The sequence below is a fragment of the Podarcis pityusensis genome, assembly GCF_964106645.2.
Source record: "Podarcis pityusensis genome assembly, chromosome: 9".
Taxonomy (NCBI): domain Eukaryota; kingdom Metazoa; phylum Chordata; class Lepidosauria; order Squamata; family Lacertidae; genus Podarcis; species Podarcis pityusensis.
In genome coordinates, this window is record NC_138034.1 from 34,160,496 (window position 1) to 34,181,800 (window position 21,305).

The window sequence follows — 21,305 nt, forward strand, 5'->3', positions numbered from 1 at the left end:
ACTTGAAGGACCTAAAAGTCAATTGCAAATGTGGGTATCCAACAGGAGGTGACCCCCAAACAAGTGATTTCCACATCCGGTTTAAAACTTAAAGAGCCCTAAGGGACCCATTTAATCCAGTGTCCTATTCACAGTACCCAACTAGATTCCTATGGGAACTCCATAGGCAGGATATTACAGCCTAGAGCTTCTCCCCCATCTAATCTCATGGAATTGAACCCTTTCACATAAATGTCAGGAAAGTTTAGCTTGCATGCATGAGCAAATAATTATTCTTTCTGTTCAGTACAGGCAAATTCATTACTGGGAACCCTCCTATATCTAAAACCATAATATTAAGAAAACTTCAGAGCTTCACTGCTCAACACGAGAGGCCTTAGGAACTGAGCTGGTAGGGGAGCCTTTGCAGCCTCCATGTGTCAGGAGGTTTCACTAAGCGCAATTTAGAAGCAAATAGCAACTCTGCGGGGAAATGAAACAGTAATATTAACTCTACCTCTTTCACCCCCTTTTTAACTCTGAAAGGTGTGCTGGAGTGGCCATTTTGGACAAAACTGGTTGTGGTGGCCATTGGGTTCACGGGAGGCCTTGTCTTCATGTACGTGCAATGTAAAGTCTACATTCAATTGTGGCGAAGGCTTAAGGCTTACAATCGAGTGATATTTGTTCAAAACTGTCCAGACACTGCCAAAAAACTAGAGGAGAAAAATTATTCCTCCAATCAGAACACTGAAATCAAAGACTCCGTAGTGGTGCCAGTATCACAGACAGGTACAAACTCTCAACAATCAGGAGAAGAAACTGTTTCTGATGTGATGCCGGTTTGATGGAAGCTGCGTTTCTCTTTCTTTACTGAAGAACAAAGTAATGTGCTTTCCTACTGTTCAGCTACATTAAAACAGCAAAACCACTAAGTAAATCTGAAGGAAGAACAAATGGAAAAATCGATCAAGAGAAGTTACACGTTACCTCTGGAATGTAATTGTGAAGTGGCTAAGGATAGTGAAAATGCAAAGAAGAAAGCGCATCAGAGATGACTTTCGAACAGGCAAACAAACATGGCAAGTACCACTGTTGATGGCTGAAAAGAGCTGCATATGCAGATTTACTACCAGTGTTCTGTTTACAAGGAGAAAACCCTTACATCTATTTGTTACTATGGTCTTTTTTGCTAATTATCGTAATCTTGGACACACTCTCTTCAAGGTAATTTTTAAAATGATTCATATTTACCCTTAAAGTCATGCAAAGAGATATGCACCATAGCACAAAGTACCCGAACCTCATAATGTGATAATTTTACAAAGAGGTGGCTGACCTGCAGCATATATGGTTTGAAGGCGATATGAAGGAAATCCTTTCCAAAAGTTAACATTGAAAACGTATGTTTAAAATGTGAGTATTTGTAAACTAGGTAGCTGAAAATATCCCTTGTATGCACAAATGATCATTTTCTTTCACATTTTTATATTCATTTGGTGCAGCAATTTGACTGCTGCTTATTCATAAGAGCTAAAATTGCCAGAATATTCCTGCCACCTCCAAAATTCTGCTAAAGGGTAATATGTTCTATAATCAGAGATATATTGCAGACAGAGCAGCAGGAAACCTTGAAAACATGTTTTTAGTACTTACATATTAGTGTGTAAAATATGCAAAGGGTGGGAGATTAAATTCTATTCTTTTGTTTAAGAGATCAGGATAGAACAGATTCAGAAACTTGTTAGGACAGTATTGAAAGAGTCCAAGTAGGCAGCATTACCCATATGCCAGTATCTCTCTGATGTCCACTGACAAAGTATGTGGTACCTTCTATACAGGAGTAAAGCTGAATCATTAATGGTTCAGTCGTTCAGTTGTTACTATTGTGGTTTTAGCATAGTAATGTAAGACTGAAGTGTGACTAAATAGAAAATGCAGAAGATATATATCAGTATCATGTTGTACCCAGCAGGGATGACTTGCATGGGGGGAAAGCCAATAACTTTGGCATCCCATTTCAGAATGATGTACCTCAGCAGACTAAATGATTGGATGTCCTAAAAAGAAAGGGCACTGCACCTGTCCTTATACCACTCTTATGCTTGTTGAATGTATTGTGAGTTGTGCCCAAGTAATGTGAGTTATACAAGAACAGTGTTACTAGTAATGAGAGGAACTTATGGTGGCAAACTGCAGTGGATTAATTTTTTAAAAGGACTACATTTCACATTTCATACTTATAAAACACAGTAAGACATAGATTCTGAAAATACTCAGCAGATGTATGTGATGGATCAGCTGAGACACTGCAAAAAGCACATAGCCTCCTTAAAATTAATGGGCCTTTCCCCAGTGATTTCAGTAGTTGAAATAAGGCCTCTCTTATTGGAATCATGGCCCTAGTTTGGAAACATTAAAATGAGATTATGTAAGACAATAGTTTAGCAAAAAGAGTTGATAATGGGGATCTTGAGTAGAAGTTGCATAAATAACCCATCGATGAAGACTTTAATGCTAAAATGAAGAAATGCATTTTAACATTTAAACTGTCAGATGAAGGAGCCACACAAATTCTTTGTGGGGTTTAGAACACTGTGTATTTGAATAGAGGTCATAGGAGGGACTGAACAAAATTAAGATCAGAATAAAATTAATTTCAAACTGGGTGGTTCATATCCATTTCACTAAGAAAAAGACACACACACATCCAGATATAGTCTAACTATAAACTGAAGTGATAGCTGACCTGGTAATTTTCTGCCCAGCTATAGCCTTTTATAATAATGTACCATTGCTTTGCATAAACAGCTGACTACTGTGATATAAATACTTTAAAAGATAAGACAGCTGCAGCACATCGCACCATACTGGACAGGGCACAATATAAATTGCTTACTGAATTCCACTAAGTCAATTCAAAATGCTAATTTTTGAAGTCTCAATGCAACCAAATCAACAACGTTTCATCTTTAGGTCCCCATGCATTCAGCAAATTAAAAGAAGGCCAACTGATCATTTCTCCCGACAGCATAGCAATCAAGCATTGGATTCCTGGAGACAGGCATGACTATAAATCACAATGCATGGGGCAGAAATAGTTTTTTTATCACCAGAAGGAGACCATGTATGGAGCCCATGCTTTCAAGACATACTAGTGACTTGGTTCCATTGCTTAGAAGCAAGATCTTTTCCTTTTTAAGATGATGCTTCTGAAATCCAATGCAGCTGGCTGAAGCAGCTATGAAGGAATAGTTACTTTTTTCCCCACGAAATGGAGATGCCAGTTGTCACACACAGACTATAGTGTTATCTGTCTTTTCTAGTGCCAGTTAATAGATGACCATTAGAGATATCAGAAGTTGTATCAAAGAAAATGTTTACATGGTGGAATAAGGTTACCCTTAGAAAACTAAGATGATGAAAAGTTAACAATGAGGTAGTGTTAAATGCCAAATTAATTGTCTTCATCAACTCTGTATGGGGCTATCAGGGGCGTTCCCCTATGGATTGTTCTATTAGCTTTACAAGCATAACTAAGCAGCCTACTGGTGCTATTGCCACAGCTGGAAAGCAGTCAATAGTTTGGTTCTAAAATGTGTACATCAGTACACAACTCCACCACCAAAATTAGCAGTCAAATTTTGAAACTTGCACTGCAATGCAATCTATGATGCAAATATTTTACTGTGTATATCGTTGAGACCCAAAAGTTTTGTTACTTGTTTTACCCAGTTCTCTTTTGCAAAAGAGCTTAGATGCTTTTGTGGGTGACTTGTGTATTAAAAAGGTATTTGGGATGGGAAAGAAACTTAATATAAACTACTAATTGTTGTGGAACAAATTTGTATTTGTATTAAACAGATGCCTCTAGGGGTTACTTGTAAGTCATTTGCTTTTAAAGTGCAATCATATATGTTGATAATATGGACTGCCAACCCTTTCCGAGCCAATGGATGCATTTCAAATTTTGAGAAAATGATGTGGCAACTTGGGGCAGGGGCGTACGTTGCATTACACAACAAAGCTGCTAAATCTAAAGAGCAGAAAAAGATAACAAAGCCACAAAATGGTAAGAGACATCCCACCACGCACCACCTATGGAGAAAAGAACATTTCACTGCCCATCTCCTCTGCTCAAAATGGAAAAGAGGGAGGGTATCCAATCTTGACCTGTTTAAGGAGGTATGTTCAGTGCACAACAGGCCAAGCAAGCGCAAACAGGCACTGAGCAAGAGGAACAAGTGGTCATACACTCTGGATTTTTGAGGGCACTGCAGGAGGTACTGGCACCCACAAATTCTGCACTGGTAAAACCTGAAAGCTGCCACTGCACGGTGACAATTTTATATAACAGTCTTATCCAGGAATAAGGGAGATGGGGTGGCAAGGAGACACCAGTTCTCAAGAATGCACTATGTTAACATCCTCCTCCTAAACCAAGCATGAGTGCTTAACCACTGACCCTCCAGATGTCGCAGAACTCCAAATCCCAACAGCCCCAGACAGCATGGCTGACCCTGGGATGCCAGGAGTTGGGACTCGGACAACATTTGGACAGCCACAGATTAGCCATCCCTGCCGTAAACCTACTGAACAACATCCTGAAAGCGCATAATAAAAATGGATCCATTTGGGCCAAAATAGACATTATGGCAGCAAAACCCTTTTTAGGAGTCAGGTTGCCACCAAATTCAAGCAAGGAGGAATGTAGCTAAATCAGTGTGAGCAGGCAGGAGTAAGGGGACTGAAATTGCCTCCTTGTCTCTATTTTACTTCCCAGCTTGATATACCCCAGCAGGTTTAATGACTGCTGAGATGAGGTCTGAAAGGAAACCACTCCTCACTCTCCAGGAAAAAACCAGCTGGGAAAAACCTGTCAAAAGGAGTAGCTTTTTCACCCTTCCCTTCTCCTGCTGCTTTAAATAAATTTAGCATGGTCAGAGTACCCCACATCTAGTTGCTACGTCTATGAACTTAAAATATTTTAATGTTTTTCAAAACTAACCACATGTTTTTAATGCAACATCATCTTATTACATCATGAATTGAAGGCTAAATTACAGTGCTGGTCTTAGTCAAGATACCTGGGTCCTGTCACATTTACACTCAAAATGTGATTTAGTCTAGCTCTAACTGAACATTAAAATAGCAGCTTGGCAATTTGCTTCAGCTGTCATTTCCCATACCAGCAAGCATTTGTTTCTCTGCATCCTTTGCTACATCCAAGTCCATCTCAGCTTCAACTGTTGCCTTCTTAGTTAAACTGCTAAGAGCATCTTTACTGGATATCTTCCTCATTTTAATGTTTGGTAGCTTCTGCAAATCACCATCCCAGGTACTGTGAAGTAGGGAAAGGAGGGGAAATGACAGTATTTTAGACCATGGAAACCACTGCTAATCAAACATTTCTACCAGTGAATTTAAGGTGTTCCGCCTTAAATTAAGGACTTGGGAGTGACCAAACTTTGTTCTGACATGCAGACTGCCCCACACTGACACACCCCCCCCCCCCCCGCAGAACTGCTACAGTATGAGTGAGTTTAAATAAGAAAACAACTCACCTGAATGTTTTAAGGTGCTTACAGTTCACAATGTCGGGGATCTCTGTTGGAAACAGAATAAAAACCGAGATCATCTAACCATTTCTAAACAGAAATTTTGATTTGAGGCACTTTAAAAGGCTAGCTGAAGGACCCTCTACTTCTGGTTCTGATAGTATGAAAGAGACTAATCAATTTGCTCTGAGACTTAGTACCTACATAGAAGAAACTGAGAATTTCCACACCCCCGACCTTCAAAAAACAGAAAACAAATACTGGACTCTTGCCAAGAGTTCTGTCTACTATGAAAGAAAGAATTATTAGGGAAAGCATCTTTAGCACCAACCTGTTAAGTACTACTGTACATCAGGGGAGGGTGCTTCTTTTGAGAGCTTTTTGAATTTGGCTAAACCTCAATGATCTTTGTGCATGTATCAGTGGTGATAATGATAATACCTCACTTCTGATTCCTTTGTCCAACAGTTTACAGCTGTGGTTATATTACTGGTCACATACTAAATCTTACAGTATCTCCAAATGCACAACACCATAGATTATATAACATCTGTGCTCAGAGATTCTGAAACAAAAGAAAACCTTGCCAGATAGTGCACTTCATCTACTGAATTCTCATCATTTTCCTACTGATTATACTACTTAGAAAGGTCAAAATCATAGCAACTCCAGATGTTTTCAGCTACAACTCCTCCTGGCCCCCGTCAGCCCCCTACCCACAATTTGGAGAACACCTGGTTGGGGAAGGCTGAACTGAAATGAAATGGTAGCTGCTTTAGATGCCTCAAGGTCATGCCCCTAACAAAGAGCAAAAAACAAATTGTTTAAAGAAAGCTACCATTTAAAGCAGGGCTGCAATTCAATTGAAGACACTTTAAATTGATCATATGAGTGTCAGTTGACTGATTAAATTTGCATAGGAGTGTTAGTTGGCTGATTAAATTTGTATATAATTAATAAACATTTCTGAAGCAAGAATACTTCCCCCCCCCCCTTCATTTTGGATGAAACAAGTATTACAATAAACATAGTCTTAGAAGAAGCATATCTCCTGTGTTTGACACAAGGGAGAATGCTTCAAGGTGGTGCTTGCCGTATGGAGTTTCTAGAAACACTTGTGTTTAAAAATATGTTTTGAAAAATCCGATGCCCAATCAGGGACACCATTTTAGTTGATTGAAAGCTTTTAATCAAACCACTCCTAATCAGAGAGGTATATTTCTTTGTCAAATAGAACTAGCTCATTTGAGAATCCACTGAAGTAAGACCCATAACAAGCAGGTGTCACAGCCGCCTTGCAATTTCAGGGAGCAGATTGGGGCAGAGTAGGGTAGTCATACTAGCAAATTGCTCATTCAACATAGGTGATCGTGAGAAAGGTAGAGCAGGAAAAAATTATCGGTGCAAAACGAACACTCTTGACATTGAGAGCATTAAAGCATGCAGTTCCCAATTTGACTGCTGCATGAGATTATTCTGATGGACGCTTTGACACTAAATATATATTGCAATGTTCTGACTGAATTAACACTAAACTGTCCATTGTCTAGTAGCTGATTCATACAGCCATTGTGTGTGTCAGGGGTGTAAGATTTTGGATTTATTTTGCAGATTACTGACATCACCATGCAGTTCCCCAAAATGGAGCTATTAACAGCCAAGAATAGAGTGCTTGAAAGCCCAAACTGCTCATGTACCATACTGACGGGAACAGGAAGGGGAAAGATAATCTTTTCAGTAAAACCTACTAATTCAGTTTTGCCTTCAGCCATTAACACAGTGCAGCAAAGGAAAGTGAAAAGAATGATGCATGGAAAGTAACATCAACCACAAGTTTGGGGGTTTGATATATTAGGGCAGGTATAGAAACTCAGGGAAGGTCACAGCATCTCTTTGGAAACCCCTGTCTCCAATTGCCAGAAAGCCTCTGATCTTTAGGCAACACCTGCTCATTTGCCTGGACAGCCCAGTTTTTTTAAAAAACATACGCAGCTTGCTGAACAAACACTTGTGTTATGTGAGCTGGCAGCACACCACACTCTCAACTGCATTAGTGCTTCTGCTCACCAGGACCAGGATGGGGTGTGACAGCAAGAGCAGAGGAGTAAAAGGTAAAGGACCCCCAGATGGTTAAGTCCAGTCAAAGGCAGCTATGGGGTGCAGTGTCCATCTCGCTTCAGGCCGAGGGAGCCGGCGTTTGTCTGCAGCAGCTTGTCATGTGGCCAACATGAGGGTCACGTGGCCAACACAGGTCGTGCGGCCAACATGACTAAACCGCTTCTCGCACAATGGAACCCTGTGACAGAAGCCGGAGTGCATAGCAGAGGAGTACCAGGTCGATGGCAGTAGCGACAGGAACAGATGTGTGGGCACTTGCAAGTCTGGCCACCAATCTTGTGATTTCCCTGCCCTCACTGCCATGCCCCAAACTGGCTCCAGGGAGTGGTTAGGAGGGCAGTGCGCCACCACGCACCATAACAACATAAAGTGAGACAGTTTGCTCATTGCTTAACACCTACAAATCTTGGAAGGACACACAAGCTTTCCTATTTTGCTGCTTTTACAAGTCCAGATAATCTTCTTTTTCTCTTCCCAAGAGGGATGAGAAACTTTATCTTCGGCAAGAAAAGAACTAATTAAATCAAGGCTACATAAATTCTCTCTCATTAAGAGAAAGGAAACTGCAGGGTGGGGGGAGACTTCCTGGAGATGCCAAAGGTTTTAAAACTAAGTAACGCTACATGGTCTAAATGACTTCTAGATTTTAGACTGCAGGCTCTAATTACACTATCTGCTGCAACAATTTTCCTTAAATTGAAGCTCGGTACAGACATTGTGCCAACATCCACAGCAGGAGCATTAACAAGGAATGAATGATTGGAGGTTACCTTTAACAAGGAAGAGGCCACCAAGAAATCACACTTTCTGAATATTGCTGAGGTGTATTTTTAGCTTGTATACAACATGCAACCTTTAAAATGAGTTTTCATTCTGTTTCTTGAATAATACAGAGTTGCCTGTCTTGTGTCTGTCTGTTTACTCTGCATTTGGAAACCTTAAGATATTGTAACCAAATTTTGCACAGTGGGTCCAGAGATCAAAGGCAGGTTTTCATCTACGTTTAGATACAAATGGATGTCATTTTTAATCAAGATGGCAGACTAACCCTCTCAAAACTGCACTGCCTTTTTTTTGATTCCTAGGATTCCCAAGCAACTCAAGTATCTACTCACCAGCTTTCCCCCATGAAGATTCTAACCCACTACTGTGAAGGCCATGTGAGATGCAACGGCATTGGGGAGGGGAGGGTGTCACACAGTAAATTAAAGGAAAATAATGCTAAGGAACTGTTGCAGCTTATGGAAGGGGGTTATGTACAAAAGCAGAAATCTAGTGAACTACTGCCCTGTATAGAGTTCTGATTTGCCTGCAAGAAATTATTCATAACAGATTCAGTTCTTAGCATGGCAAGGCAGTAATGCAGTCATACCTAGGCCATATCCTTCATACATCTGTCTTTCACGTTCCATAGTCTGTTTGATGGCTGTTTCTCTGGAACTGTGCTGTCTGCCCTGCCGTCCTTTAATACTGTTACGCAGTTCAATCTGCTCCAACTCATCGCTGAAACGCTGCAGATAACTGTAACACAGTAAAAATGTCAATGTGGGGAAAGGTTTTCATCCTTTGAACATTACACCCTTGCAGTTGCTCTACAAAGCCCCCAAGAAGCAGCTCTGACAGAGGTATTAAGTACTGGCACCTTTTTAACAACAACAACAACAACGCACTGTCTATACCAGGGTTTCCCGAACTTGGGTCTCCAGCTCTTATAGAATTACAACTCCCATCATTCCTAGCGAGCAGGACCGGTGGTCAGGGATGATGGGACTTGTAGTCCAAAAAAAGCTGGAGACCCAAGTTTGGGAAACACTGGTCTATACCTATGATCTATATGCATCACAAGAGTTAAGAACCTGTGGCCTGTAGGACAGATAGAGCCCACAGGGCCTTCTGCTCCTAGTTCCAACTCCATGCAGCAATTAGGCTTGAAAAATGCCTTCCACTGGCACTGAAGTCTTAAGTGCTTGGGAGAGGGGGGTAGCAGAAGGGGTTGCAGCCAGGCACGGAAGAAGTATTCTCCAATTCTCTGCGATCACCATCCCTCTGGAAATCCCTGATGAAGCAATTAAGATTTTTTAAATGGCTTGCACTGGCTCCAAAGGGAGGCTTCTTCAGGTGTCATTGCTGCAGAGGAAAGGAGAGGAGGAACAAGAGCAACTTGGTGTGGGTGTTTGTGTATGAGAATATGAATGAATGAAGGTGTGCTGTGTGGGAGACTTGGGGTTGCCCCATCCACTTTTGGCCCCACTCACAGCTGCCATATAGCTCCTGGAAGGTCAGCCACAGGGGAGTGAAGCCCTCCATCTGAAAAGCATTCCACACCCATGATTTCACATGACAGAGCAGGAGAAAGCTATGAAGGGAACAAAGTGGCAGGGTGAAGCCACTACGCTAGCTTCCCAGAAGGTAGAAATAAAATTGGAGGATATAGGGCTATTCATGCTTTCAGGATAGTACCATACACACCCACACTAAAGCCTGCTGTAGGAAGAGCAAGGTTGCTGTCTTCTCACCTCTTCCTCTTGATAAGCAACTGAGACCCGCTAGCTGTGAAATTGTCCCAGCTCCTCCACCCCACCCAGTAAGCAGCTTTCGGAAGAGGAAAATAGACCTTTGTCACCTCTTTTGAACACATTTTCACCAACCATATTGATTATAACATCAATTCATTAAGTACTAGATTGCTTATGCTGCTTTCAGTTACTTTCCCTATCTCCTGGCTTCAAACAACTTAAATAAAAAACAAGGTCAAGTATTTCACAGCTACTTGTAAATAGGTGCAAAATAATTCTGCACAACTGAAATAAAATGATTCTGGAACATTAATGAGCTAAGGATTACTAATTATTACAGTTACTTTTTTAGCCATGTAATACTTAAGTCTTCTACAAAGTCATGAAAACTGAGCGCACATAAAATGTTGAAATAAGACAAGAGTTTGTGAACATCAAGGGGAAAATAATGGCAAAGGAAAGGCATCCCATGCATGTAAACACCAGCTGGGAGACGGCACCTCATCACTCTTGCTTCCACCAAAACAGGCCTTCTGTTTCCTTGTGTGCTGCAAACTTACTTTTCTGTTAGTTCACAGGCTTCTTTTTTTGTGTACTCCACTTTGTCGGGATCAAGGTGACTTTGAAACCAAAGCAATTTTTCCCCTATAACAGAAAAAAAAAGTGCTCAAGAGCTTACTACACCTGTTATATAACACAGGTGAGGTAAAAGCCTTCCACTGTTTCTGGAACAAATCAGAGATAACTATTTTAAGGGGCAGTTAGCTAAACGATGAGAACTTGTTTCACAGAGTTGTATGGGATCCAAGAGTGAAGTCTCAGCTCCCGGACAGGCCCCTGCTGCCAACTCCCATGAAGTGGCTGTTAGAAGACAAAAGGTGATCAAGAGCAATGCATTTCCTAGAAGTCAGAAGAATGACCAAGAGGCATGATGGGTTATGGCAATCTTTTGTCAGTTATTTTATCTGCCAAGGACAGTCTTTAATTCAGCTCAAGGGTATCTGCTATAAACCCCCAAATGCAAACAAGGTACGTGCAACATATATTACAGGAAGAGACGAATATGAGTTCAGACACTTTACACATGGAGTAGGTTCACACATCTGTCCTGCTGCTTACTTTTCTCTAAGCAACTGCTCTTAAACATTCTCAAACAGACCAACTGCATAAAGTAACATAACATGTGACAATATAAATGGATACACCCAGAGGGATTTTTAGTAGTAGCTGCAACATTAAAAAAAACCATCATATTTGTGCCACCTGATTGTGTGACTCCAGTTGAGTTCCTTGTCTTGATTGAAAAAAGTATGAGCATGTTCAAGATTGATGGCGTGGAGAAAGCAACCAGCAGGATGCATGTGGCAAGTGCACTGTAGCTTTCCCGTCTTATGGATTCCATAGGGGTTTTACCCATCCAAAGGCTAGGTCTCCCAAAATACAATGAGACATCTGAACATCCTACAGTTCCACAGTGCACTAAGGTGCCTAGGAAGATGGAAAACTTTTAACGTTTTCAGCAGAGGACTAGGTGGCTACTTATGAGAATCAACTAGATATGCTGTGAACAGGACATAGATTACCTTTATCAAATGTTTATCCAAGCTATACTTTACAAAATGGGAAAGTGTCAAGAACCACTCTTCTTAAGATTTTGTAGTTACCTGTTTTTAGATAGGAGCAGAAAAGCAGCACAGCCAAGACTGACTTCCTGCACAAATGTGACAGTGATGTTCCTAACTAAAACTTCAATATGCAGGGGCCGTGTCTGCTGTTAATGCTAACAGTGAACAGATAAAACTGCACCATCAGACAATTTAGTCCAGCCAGCCTAACACTGCTTGCCAGGATATGCCATAACTCTTCCTATGTCGAAGGAGGTTCTTCCCTACCCTTCTACCCAACATCCTTTGTGAGAAAGGAAGGAACTTGGAACCTTCTGCATGTAAAACCTATGTTCAACCACTGAGCTGCAACCTTTTCCCATTCCCTCACTGAAGGAGAAGAAAGAGGAGCCAGGCAAGGTATTTGCTAGTTAAGCATCTTGGCAATGTGATGCGGAAAACTAAGTTGGTCCATTTGCTTGTAAAAGGCAAAAAAGTTTAGATGCACTAAGTGTGAGTAATGGCAAATCAGAACTTTAGAAACGCTGATGTTTGTTTGTTTTTTTAAAAAATCACACAACACAGTTTCCAAGATGCACACTTTAAATCCAAAGCAAAAAGCTGATATCTTTAGCTAGCCACATGTGGCCAAATTCTATTTGCAATTCTATTCTGAATGATGCCAAAATGCCCACTGCAGCTCCACAAGGAAGCAGTAATAGAAATGTCTGCAAGTGCTTCAAAGAACAGACATCAAAGGAACCAAGTATCCCAGTAGCAGTGACTTCACCAGCTTTCATGAAGCCAAGCTGAGAGCATTGTCATTCTAAAGATATAGAGCATGTTGCCTTATGTAGGCTGCCTTTTTTCCAGAAAGGCTTAAAGGCTTAAGGCATGCTACAAAACTTAATTCTGCTGAACTTGGAGCATAAAAATAAAATAGTTTTTCACACTCACCCACAACGCTGAGACGATAGGCCTTTTCATTTTTCAACCTGCAAAAGGATAGCTCCAATTTAATTATTCCCTATATAAAGAACTTATCTCTCTCACATACGCAAACACACACATAGCGGGGTGGAAGACAGAATGGTAAGATTAAATTTCTCACATTCATGAGAAGGAGGCAGAGTTTTACAGTGCTTTCACTCCTGCTTATGGGGTCAGTACCAAAGAGCATTATTGGGTCACTGTGGCTCAGCCCCCTGCAGGATGCCATAGGGCACAAATCTGTCCCCAGTACTATTCAAAATCTATATGAAACCACTGGGGGCAGTTAACAGGAGATTAGGATCAGTATACTGATGATACCCAGCTCTATTTTCTCTTGTAATAGCTGATACAGACGAGGCCGTGCCTGAATGCAGTTATAAAAATAAAGTTAGTCATCCATACTATGACTAAGTTTACTAGCATTGCTACTCCACAAATTCAGATTGTGGCAGATCTTCAGAGAAGCTGCTAGTGGGAGTTCTTGAGGAGAGGCATAGCTGTAAGTGGATGAGGAATGCAGTAAATATTGGGGGTGAGAAAGGAAGAAAAATTATGCATCATTTGCTAGAGTCTCCAGAAATTCCTCTTCTGTCAGTTCAATATTTTCCCTTGAAGTATTTTTGCTCTTTTATAATCTTTTATTTCAATAGGCGAGCAATATGTATTTACAATAGAAATAGCATTACACGCCTACAAATGCCATAAATACTTTCCCATATAAAAGTCAACGGAAGCAAAACATCATTACTCAGGAAGACAAGGTGAACACCTCTGAAAGAGCATCCTATATGTAAAAGGCTCTGCATGTCAACATGAAGGCGTGTATTTCTAGGATATAAATACAGTTAGAATCTCAGCTGACATATTACTTCTTGTGAAATACAGGAATGTCCTGGCACATTAAAATATGTGCATGATCCATGATTCACTGATAATATAGATGCTATTCTAAGAGTCCGCCTGTATATTCAAACTATGTAACAGAAAAGCATGCTTTTTTAAGGTCACAAAATGTTAAAGATTATGAAGAAGTAGTGCAAATGGGTTCCTTATACCTTCCTCTCTCTGTGTACCATCATCCTTCCCACCCCCCTCTCACACATATACCAGACCTGTATAAGACTTTCATGGGCTGTAACCCTGATCCATACAGCTGTAAAACAGGAGAAAAGCCACTGTCATTGTCTCTGGTACTGCTGACTTTGACTGTTGTACTAGCTTCTCCTCTTCTACCTCCTTTCCTGGGATCTAGTGAGAGCATTTCACCCAGAGCAGGTAATGTGTAGAAGCTCAGTCAATCTGCATTTGCAGACCTTTAGCAGATGCACCTTCACAGCACTCGCTCCCTGAAAAATGCAACCTCTCACTTCCCCCATCCCTTCCACATACATGCACACAGGTAAGTCAAGAATGTGCAAGCCAAGAAAGCGCTGCTTTTCTGGAGCAGGATCAAGTGAACGTCTACACCACCTGTCCAATGTCTCCCAATTCTCCACTCCAACTGCATTTGCCTACCCTGTATCCGAAGCCACTCCTGAAAATCCCCTGACCTACAGCAAAAGGGGGCAAAAAGATCCCTGCATTGCAAGGGCTTGAACTAGATGACCGTCAAGGTCCCTTCCAACTCTACAATTCTGTTCCTTCGAAAAAGACATGAGAAATGTCAAGCGTTATAAAACTGAATCATGAGAAATGGCAAGATCTTCTGACAGTAGCTTTCGTTGACGCAGACATCAGAAAACAGTTATGCTGAAGAATATTTGTGCAGTGGTTGCATGGTCAAGATGCAACAGGTTGAGAGGAAGGCCTTTCAGTAGCTTGATGTTTTCCATCACAGCCTCTAATGTGTCAGCAATCCTGTGAGATCACAGGCGAAAGTGTTTATGGCCTTAGTGGTAATTGGCTGTCAGGGAGCTATCTACCTGTAAATTCATCTTATTGTTAACCCACTTTAAGAGAAGCTTTGCAAACTCAGTTATTTCTTGACATTTCTAGGGCAAGAAAAATCTCTGAAGAACCCAGCAGGTCAGTATTTCTCTTCCCTGCCTCTGAAGAGTACAAAGGGACTCACTTTTCCTTTCTTTCTTGTTTGTGTGCTTCTTTTGTAAGCTGAGCAGCTTTTCTGCTGTAGGGATGGATGACTTTCTTCTCCTGTGCTCCCCTTTTGCCCTTTGCTGCTTTAGGCTGAAAAAAAGAATCAGAAGAAAGACACAGTAAGAATTTTGAGAAGTATTTTCCTTCAAAGGCTTCTTGGGAGTTATTGCATGCAGGTGAAAGGCAGCTCAGAAGCAGCAGGACCTGATGAAAAATAAACAGTCAAACCTTAAATTCAAGACAGATTATGTCACTTAAAACATTCTATTTACCAAAGTAAGGGTTTAAAATGAGAGATTTTAATAGACTCAACGTATTTAACCTTCACATATTGATGAAATACAAACACACTCGCTAAAACAATAAAGCTATTATCTGAGATAAAGCAAATTTACATACCAACAATAATTTCTAAATGCATAGCTGATAAGACTTATTCCTGACACCCCATTGCTAACAGACTGGATCCTGAACATTGCTGTCATCACGTGGCAGCAATGGACTTGATCTACGTCTTTGCTGCACCACCCTGGGAACTGGCACAGTGAAGGGCCACTTTTTCTTCCCTTCCCACCCCCAGTAAATTTCACCCTGGCTGTATGTGCAATGGGATTTTGGGGGTGCTACTGGCTACACAGCTCCTGTTGCAGTCTACCTTTTGAAATGTTAGTGATAATAATCAACACCCTTGATGTGTGTTGGTGACAGTGTTATTCAGTTTGTAGGATTGCTGCCAAAACTAGGTTTACAATAATGAGAACATACTAACAAATATTAGAAGGAGCACTAAAAACAACCAAGGGAAGAATTATGAACAGGAGCTATATAAGGCACTTGGTAATTAATCTCAAACAACCACTATGGGTGTTCAGTTTTTACATCTGCATTAAATGTGTTGTTGTCCTCCAACTCCACAAACACTTAAAGATACATCAGCTTTCTGAATCCCAGGACTCTTAACTGTGAACTAGGAAACAGCAATGAGATGCACTGGTGGCCTTACTCTCTGCATAGTGTCTAGCAGGTGAATGGTATTCTAATCACCGAGAGAGAGAGAGAGAGAGAGAGAGAGAGAGAGAGAGAGAGATGAAAAAGGTACATACTAGGATAATCAAAAGAATCCAAGAGTAGATGCATTCAACACAGAAGAAAGGCTATGGTGTTTGAGCTTTTTAGAGGGAAGAAAAAGATGACCAAATAGAGACATCAACAAGGTGTACACAATTATGGGTAGAATAGAACAGGGTGGGGAACTTCCCCTATCACTCATATACCATATGTGACAACTAGCTGGGGCTATCTGATCTGTTGCACAGGTGATTCAGCCATGTCTTTACGTGCCCCACAGCTAAGATTACTTATGAAATCAGGAGTGGGGCAGGTGGGCATGGTTTGTGGAAAGCTATCACACTGCCAAATTTAGCCTGTGGGCCAGAGTCACCTGTTGTAGAGAAAATTGAGATTTTTTTCCTCCCTCTTCCTTAAGACTAGAACGTGGGGGTCACTCTGTGAAACTGATTGTCAGAAGATTAAGAATAGATAAAAGATACTTTTTGTTGCAGAGAACCAATGACAACTGCAGTCTAGGACATACGAAAATTCTGTATAACTTCCAGGAGCCATTTCCTTCTCCCTCAGTTTTCCTCAGTACACTGGTGACAAGAAAAACAGCACGTGAAGTCTTGGTGTCTATTCACAAATACAATGGGCAAAGCAAATTCAGCATGCTGTTATCCTGCCAGCTACTCTGGAATAGAAGGGGCTATAACTTAAATAAGATGAAAAATATTGAATTGCTAAAAAGTTTTTTTCCCTAAAAAGAGAGATAAAGATGAGTAGCTAGAATAGAATGAAAACCTACCACTATGAAGAAAGAAAAAATACACTGAATGGGCTATAAAGCAATTACAAACATCAAAATAAAGTTTATTTCTGGATTTATAGTCTTGATTTATAGTCTGGATTTATATCTTGTATTTGTCTCCTGCAGGGAGAGGGAACCAGTAGCCTTCCAGATGTTGTTGATCTTCAGCTCCCATCATTCCTAGCTAACATGGCTGAGTCAGAGATGATGGGAGTTCAACAACAACATTCTTGGTATAAAAAGAGAAGAAAGCCAAAGACAAAACTGCACACCCTATATTAGCAACTTCATTAACAAATGTAACAGTTGCTTAATTGTTCTATTTAAATGTATTTCTGTAAAATCAGGCATGATTTTGGTTAAAGGGTGTATTTTACTAAGGTCCATTATGAGAATTGGAATAGCAACATTTTATGTATTCATACCACAGAAGGATACCATAAAGGCTGCATTATCCTGAAGCGATTTTTAAAGTCAGAAACATTACGATGCACTCATATTCAGAGATCAAACTGGATGTGCAGGGCAGGGGTTATATAACTGAATGTTAGCTCAACACATATAAAACCCGAATATCTTGGGAGAAGGCTACACTTGGACCCTTCTACCTATATGCTGTCTTTCCACAAGGATTGTCCTGTTGATTATGTAGGATGGCTCCAATATAATTTAACCTCAAGTGTATTCTTTGACACAATCTCCCTATTATCTTCCAAACTCAATTCAAGATTAAAGGTTTGAGTAAACGGCCCTTCGTGCTTTCTCCCTTATATTCTGTGCCAATCACCAAGAGTTCTAAACCACACTATTATTCTATGTACAACAAACTTTCCCGGAGTCTTGCGTAATGAAAAGCACATTTCCACCTTGGCAGGCTTAGTTTAAGAAGGGGGTAATCATTTTCCAAACATAGTGTTCCATCACATTTTTTATTTTACTGCCAGCCAACTCACACAGTTGGGGGACATCCAGAACTAAAATAAAAATGTGTTTGCTCTGCAGCAAATTATGATAATGGGTTGCGCAGATGGTGTGTTTTTCATTTTGTATTCAGTACAGTATTACTGGGGACATTTTTGAAGAGCGTGATAATCAAAAACAGAAGTATTGCACAATGTAATCCTATGCATCTCTTTTCAACAGTATGTCCCACTGAGTTCAATGGGGCTTACTTCCAGGTAAACAGGCACAGGACTATAGCCTTAATTTTCTCTGAAGCATTTCAAATCAGATTTTATATTTTTCCATATGAAGCCAAAGCATTTCACTTCCTCTTCTGAATTTCTTGTGATGATGAAAAATAGTCAAAAGCAGTTATTTATGCACATATGCTGCCCAATAATAGTAATGTTTTGCAGAAATCTCACTAAGTTTAATGGGTAGAATTTTAGTTTTAGACAGCAGCACTGAGCATGTTTAGTCAGAAAAGATCCATGAACATAACATCAATGAGACTTATTTCCAAGTAAAAGCTACTGGTGGTTAAGAATGAGTAGCATCACCACACTATTCCATACTGCAGCATTTTAGATCTCACCTCTGTCATAAACTCACTAGGTGGCCTGAGGCAAGACACTCTCAAACTCGATCCCACCCCATCTGCAAAATGGGGGATATTTATATTGACTTACCATGCAACATTATTGTAGGAACTACAATTACACAATACAAGTGAAGTGCTTTGGCTACAAAATTAGTATTGCTTCTTATTGTTCGTTTTTATTATTCATTACCAAAATAATATAATGATTCAGTTAACAAAACATTTCCACATAACATGTAAAAGAAGAATGGTCACAGAGATGTACTTGGAAGTTTTGAGGGGGAAACCTGTTAAAATCTAAGACAGGACTTCCCCAAAAATACCTCAAGGACTCAAAGAGAGACTTCACTGCCCCCTATAGGTTCTTCATCTTCCCTAAAACTAGCAGAAAATAATTGTGCAAGAGAGTAAAAATATTATACAGTGCAGAGAATAACCTTTTCTTGTAGCATCTGAGCACAGATGCTACCAATAACTTGCCAAATACCATAGATTATCTAGGAACAAATGCTGCAAACACCTGATATGGGCTGGCTGTTAGCTAGCAGTGAATAACCTCTAGTGATTAAACATGTGCTCATACACAAGCAATAATACAGACAACCATTTACTATATGCAGTACTTTTCTACAATATATGGCAGCCAGGTTGGCTGTAACATCTTTCTTTCTTACATACGTACTTATTTACCCATGCCTCCATCCTTTCCCCTCTTCCCTCCCTACCCCCTTTTCCACTGCGTGTTCTGTGTTTTAAGATTGTAAAACCTGTAGTCAGGGACTGCCTTGTTTCAATTGATGGCCAACGTAAGCCATTCTGGGAGGCTCTTTGACTGAAGAGCAGGGCACAAATGTTCTCCATAAACATTAAATAACCATCATCGACAGGACACAGCCAGTTACTAACTTACTAAGCACAAGCAGGTGTGAATGGGTGGGGGGACGGAATGTTGTTAACAGATTGCAATGTAGTTTCCAGGCACGTCTGCTTAGAAATGAGTCACACTGAATTCACAGTAGGTCCTGATGATGATGATGATGATGATTTATTGAATTTGTATACCGCCCTATACCCAGATGTCTTAGAGCGGTTCACAGAACAAAATCAATATATATGTTTGTGTGTGTTTGTGTACACACACACACACACACATATATATATACACACAGTACACGCACATATATATACCAATAATCCCCCCCCCCCCCCAAGATAGTAGCAGTTGCAATCCAACAGCATTTGCGGCCTGCTGCAGTGGCCGCAGCAGTTCAGGGGCCCCTTAAAGCAGGCTTCCTCAACCTCGGCCCTCCAGATGTTTTGAGACTACAGTTCCCATCATCCCTGACCACTGGTCCTGCTAGCTAGGGGTCATGGGAGTTGTAGGCCAAAAACATCTGGAGGGCCGAGGTTGAGGAAGCCTGCCTTAAAGGACAGAAAACCTATTTTTGGCCAGAGCTTTCGTGGGTTGCAGCCACTGGAAACGAGCCGGAACAGGCCTGTCTCTCTCGCAAGGGCCTATGCTGCGACAACCGCGCTCGGTAAAGAGTCGTGTACATTCCCCCTCGCCTCCGCTCTTTCCGAAGCCCAATCGCCCTCCCGAGCTCACCATGTTCGCGGAGGAAGAAACCAAGCGGAGCTGCCCGGCACGCTCGGCGTGCGCCTCAGAGTGGGGGAAGGAGTCCGTCGCTGTAAACCACCCGGCTAGACCCTGCGACCCACGAGCCCTCGGTTCCGCTTCCTCCCGCCAATTAACAGCAGCCTCCCGGTGATTCGCCGTTGGCTGCGTCACTCCTGCTTCCGAGCTGTGATTGGGAGGAGCGGGTGTTGTTCAACCGTCAGAAGAGCGAAAGTACCCGACCGCTTGTTTAGTCTTATTTTAGCTGCGTGCGCGTCGAAAAAGCGGAAATCCGCGGGTTCCGTGTGCGCGATTTGCCCCTTACGAGCGTTTACAGTAGCTCCTTTAGCGATCAAAAGGATCCTTTAGAAAGAGAGCTATTCAGTTCTAGGTCTGTTTTTAAATTAGCTCTCTGTTGAGTTGTATTCACAACAGCGCCTGCATGCACAGAACTTTAAAGCACATTGAGAGCGCACACACGAATCCTGGAAACAAGTTTATCCCTGCTCACAAAACTGCAATTCCCAGCACCCTTAACAAACTGTAGCTCCCGTGCTTTTGGCAAGTGGTACTTTGAATGTACTTTAAAAGTGTGGTGCGTATTCCATCAACCACTAATTTGCCCCCCCCCCCCAAGAACATGAACTTCTATTTTGAATTCAAGAAATAAGTCCTTTTCAAGGGGAAAGGCAGGGCATAAAGAAATTGTAATAATAATAATCCTACTTAGAAGCGGCCACCTACCACGAGGTTGCAGGAGGCTGAATGGTTGTTGCTGTTCTTTTAACGTAATTTATTATTCAGTTTAGCCCCACATTTCCTCCAGGGTACTACTGATCTTATTAAAAAGAAATAGCAGTAGGTCCCCATAATCTACTAGACACCCACCCACTGATAAATTAAATTGGGACAGGGCACTTGAATCAGCTAGCAAAACAAGCATCCAAATGAACCGTTGTTTATGCCATCTTTCCATAGCAAATTATTGCCAACATTAAAAGGTTTTTCACAAGTCCAAAATTGTTTTTCTGGAGGGTCCTACAACTCTGAGGAGCACTTGGTGGTTAGAAACAGGGGTGGCACCCCCCCCATTTCACCACCATAGGTGAAATGGGAAGCGTTGCCACTGCCTCCACTCCCACCACTGCTGCCACCACCATACCTGCCGCCACAGCTGCCAACATCACCTGCTCTGCTGCCACCCTGCCGCAGCTATGACTGGTGAAGTGCCACCAGCATGGGCACACATTTCAGGCAAGATTGTGCCCATTTGGGGTGAGGATTCTCTCAAAATAGATGTGCCTATGGTGGTTCCGCTTCCTGCTGCTGGCAGGGGCAGGCAGGATATCTGCAGGGATGCCACCTTGGGGAGTTTCTGCCACCTGAGACAGTGGCCTTACCCTGCTTAATGGCTAGACCAG

General features: G+C 41.4%; 2 protein-coding genes across 8 annotated transcripts in view; one reads left to right on the forward strand and one right to left on the reverse strand.

Annotated features, from left to right (window-relative positions):
• Positions 1–3,870, forward strand: part of MARCHF1 (membrane associated ring-CH-type finger 1) — a 123,466-nt gene extending 119,596 nt beyond the window's left edge. For all 6 annotated transcript variants that reach the window (XM_081021772.1, XM_081021768.1, XM_081021769.1 and 3 more), the window contains one exon: positions 526–3,870. In XM_081021772.1, the coding sequence (XP_080877898.1) occupies positions 526–827 (302 nt within the window). In that variant the 3' untranslated portion in view covers positions 828–3,870. The remainder of the gene's footprint in view (positions 1–525) is intronic.
• Positions 3,871–4,951: 1,081 nt separating this feature from the next.
• On the reverse strand, positions 4,952–20,085 carry TMA16 (translation machinery associated 16 homolog). 2 transcript variants are annotated; one of them, XM_081021806.1, is made up of 7 exons: positions 19,876–20,085; positions 14,840–14,952; positions 12,733–12,770; positions 10,732–10,816; positions 9,028–9,176; positions 5,544–5,586; positions 4,952–5,320 (listed from the first exon to the last, which is right to left on the reverse strand). In XM_081021806.1, the coding sequence occupies exons 1-7, from the start codon at positions 19,876–19,878 to the stop codon at positions 5,149–5,151; spliced, it is 603 nt and encodes a 200-aa protein (XP_080877932.1). In that variant the 5' UTR covers positions 19,879–20,085; the 3' UTR covers positions 4,952–5,148. The 2 variants fall into 2 exon arrangements, with proteins under 2 accessions (XP_080877932.1, XP_080877931.1); XM_081021805.1 differs by lacking the exon at positions 19,876–20,085 and adding an exon at positions 18,264–18,320.
• Positions 20,086–21,305: the final 1,220 nt, after the last annotated feature.

What these genes read in the sequence shown, in the direction of transcription:
- TMA16 (XM_081021805.1), bottom strand. An exon ending in CTATCGTCTCAGCGTTGTGG is followed by an intron (nt 10,817 to 12,732) that starts GTGAGTGTGAAA and finishes TTTCTGTTATAG; the next exon opens with GGGAAAAATTGCTTTGGTTT. An exon ending in GCCTGTGAACTAACAGAAAA is followed by an intron (nt 9,177 to 10,731) that starts GTAAGTTTGCAG and finishes ACTGTGTTACAG; the next exon opens with TTATCTGCAGCGTTTCAGCG.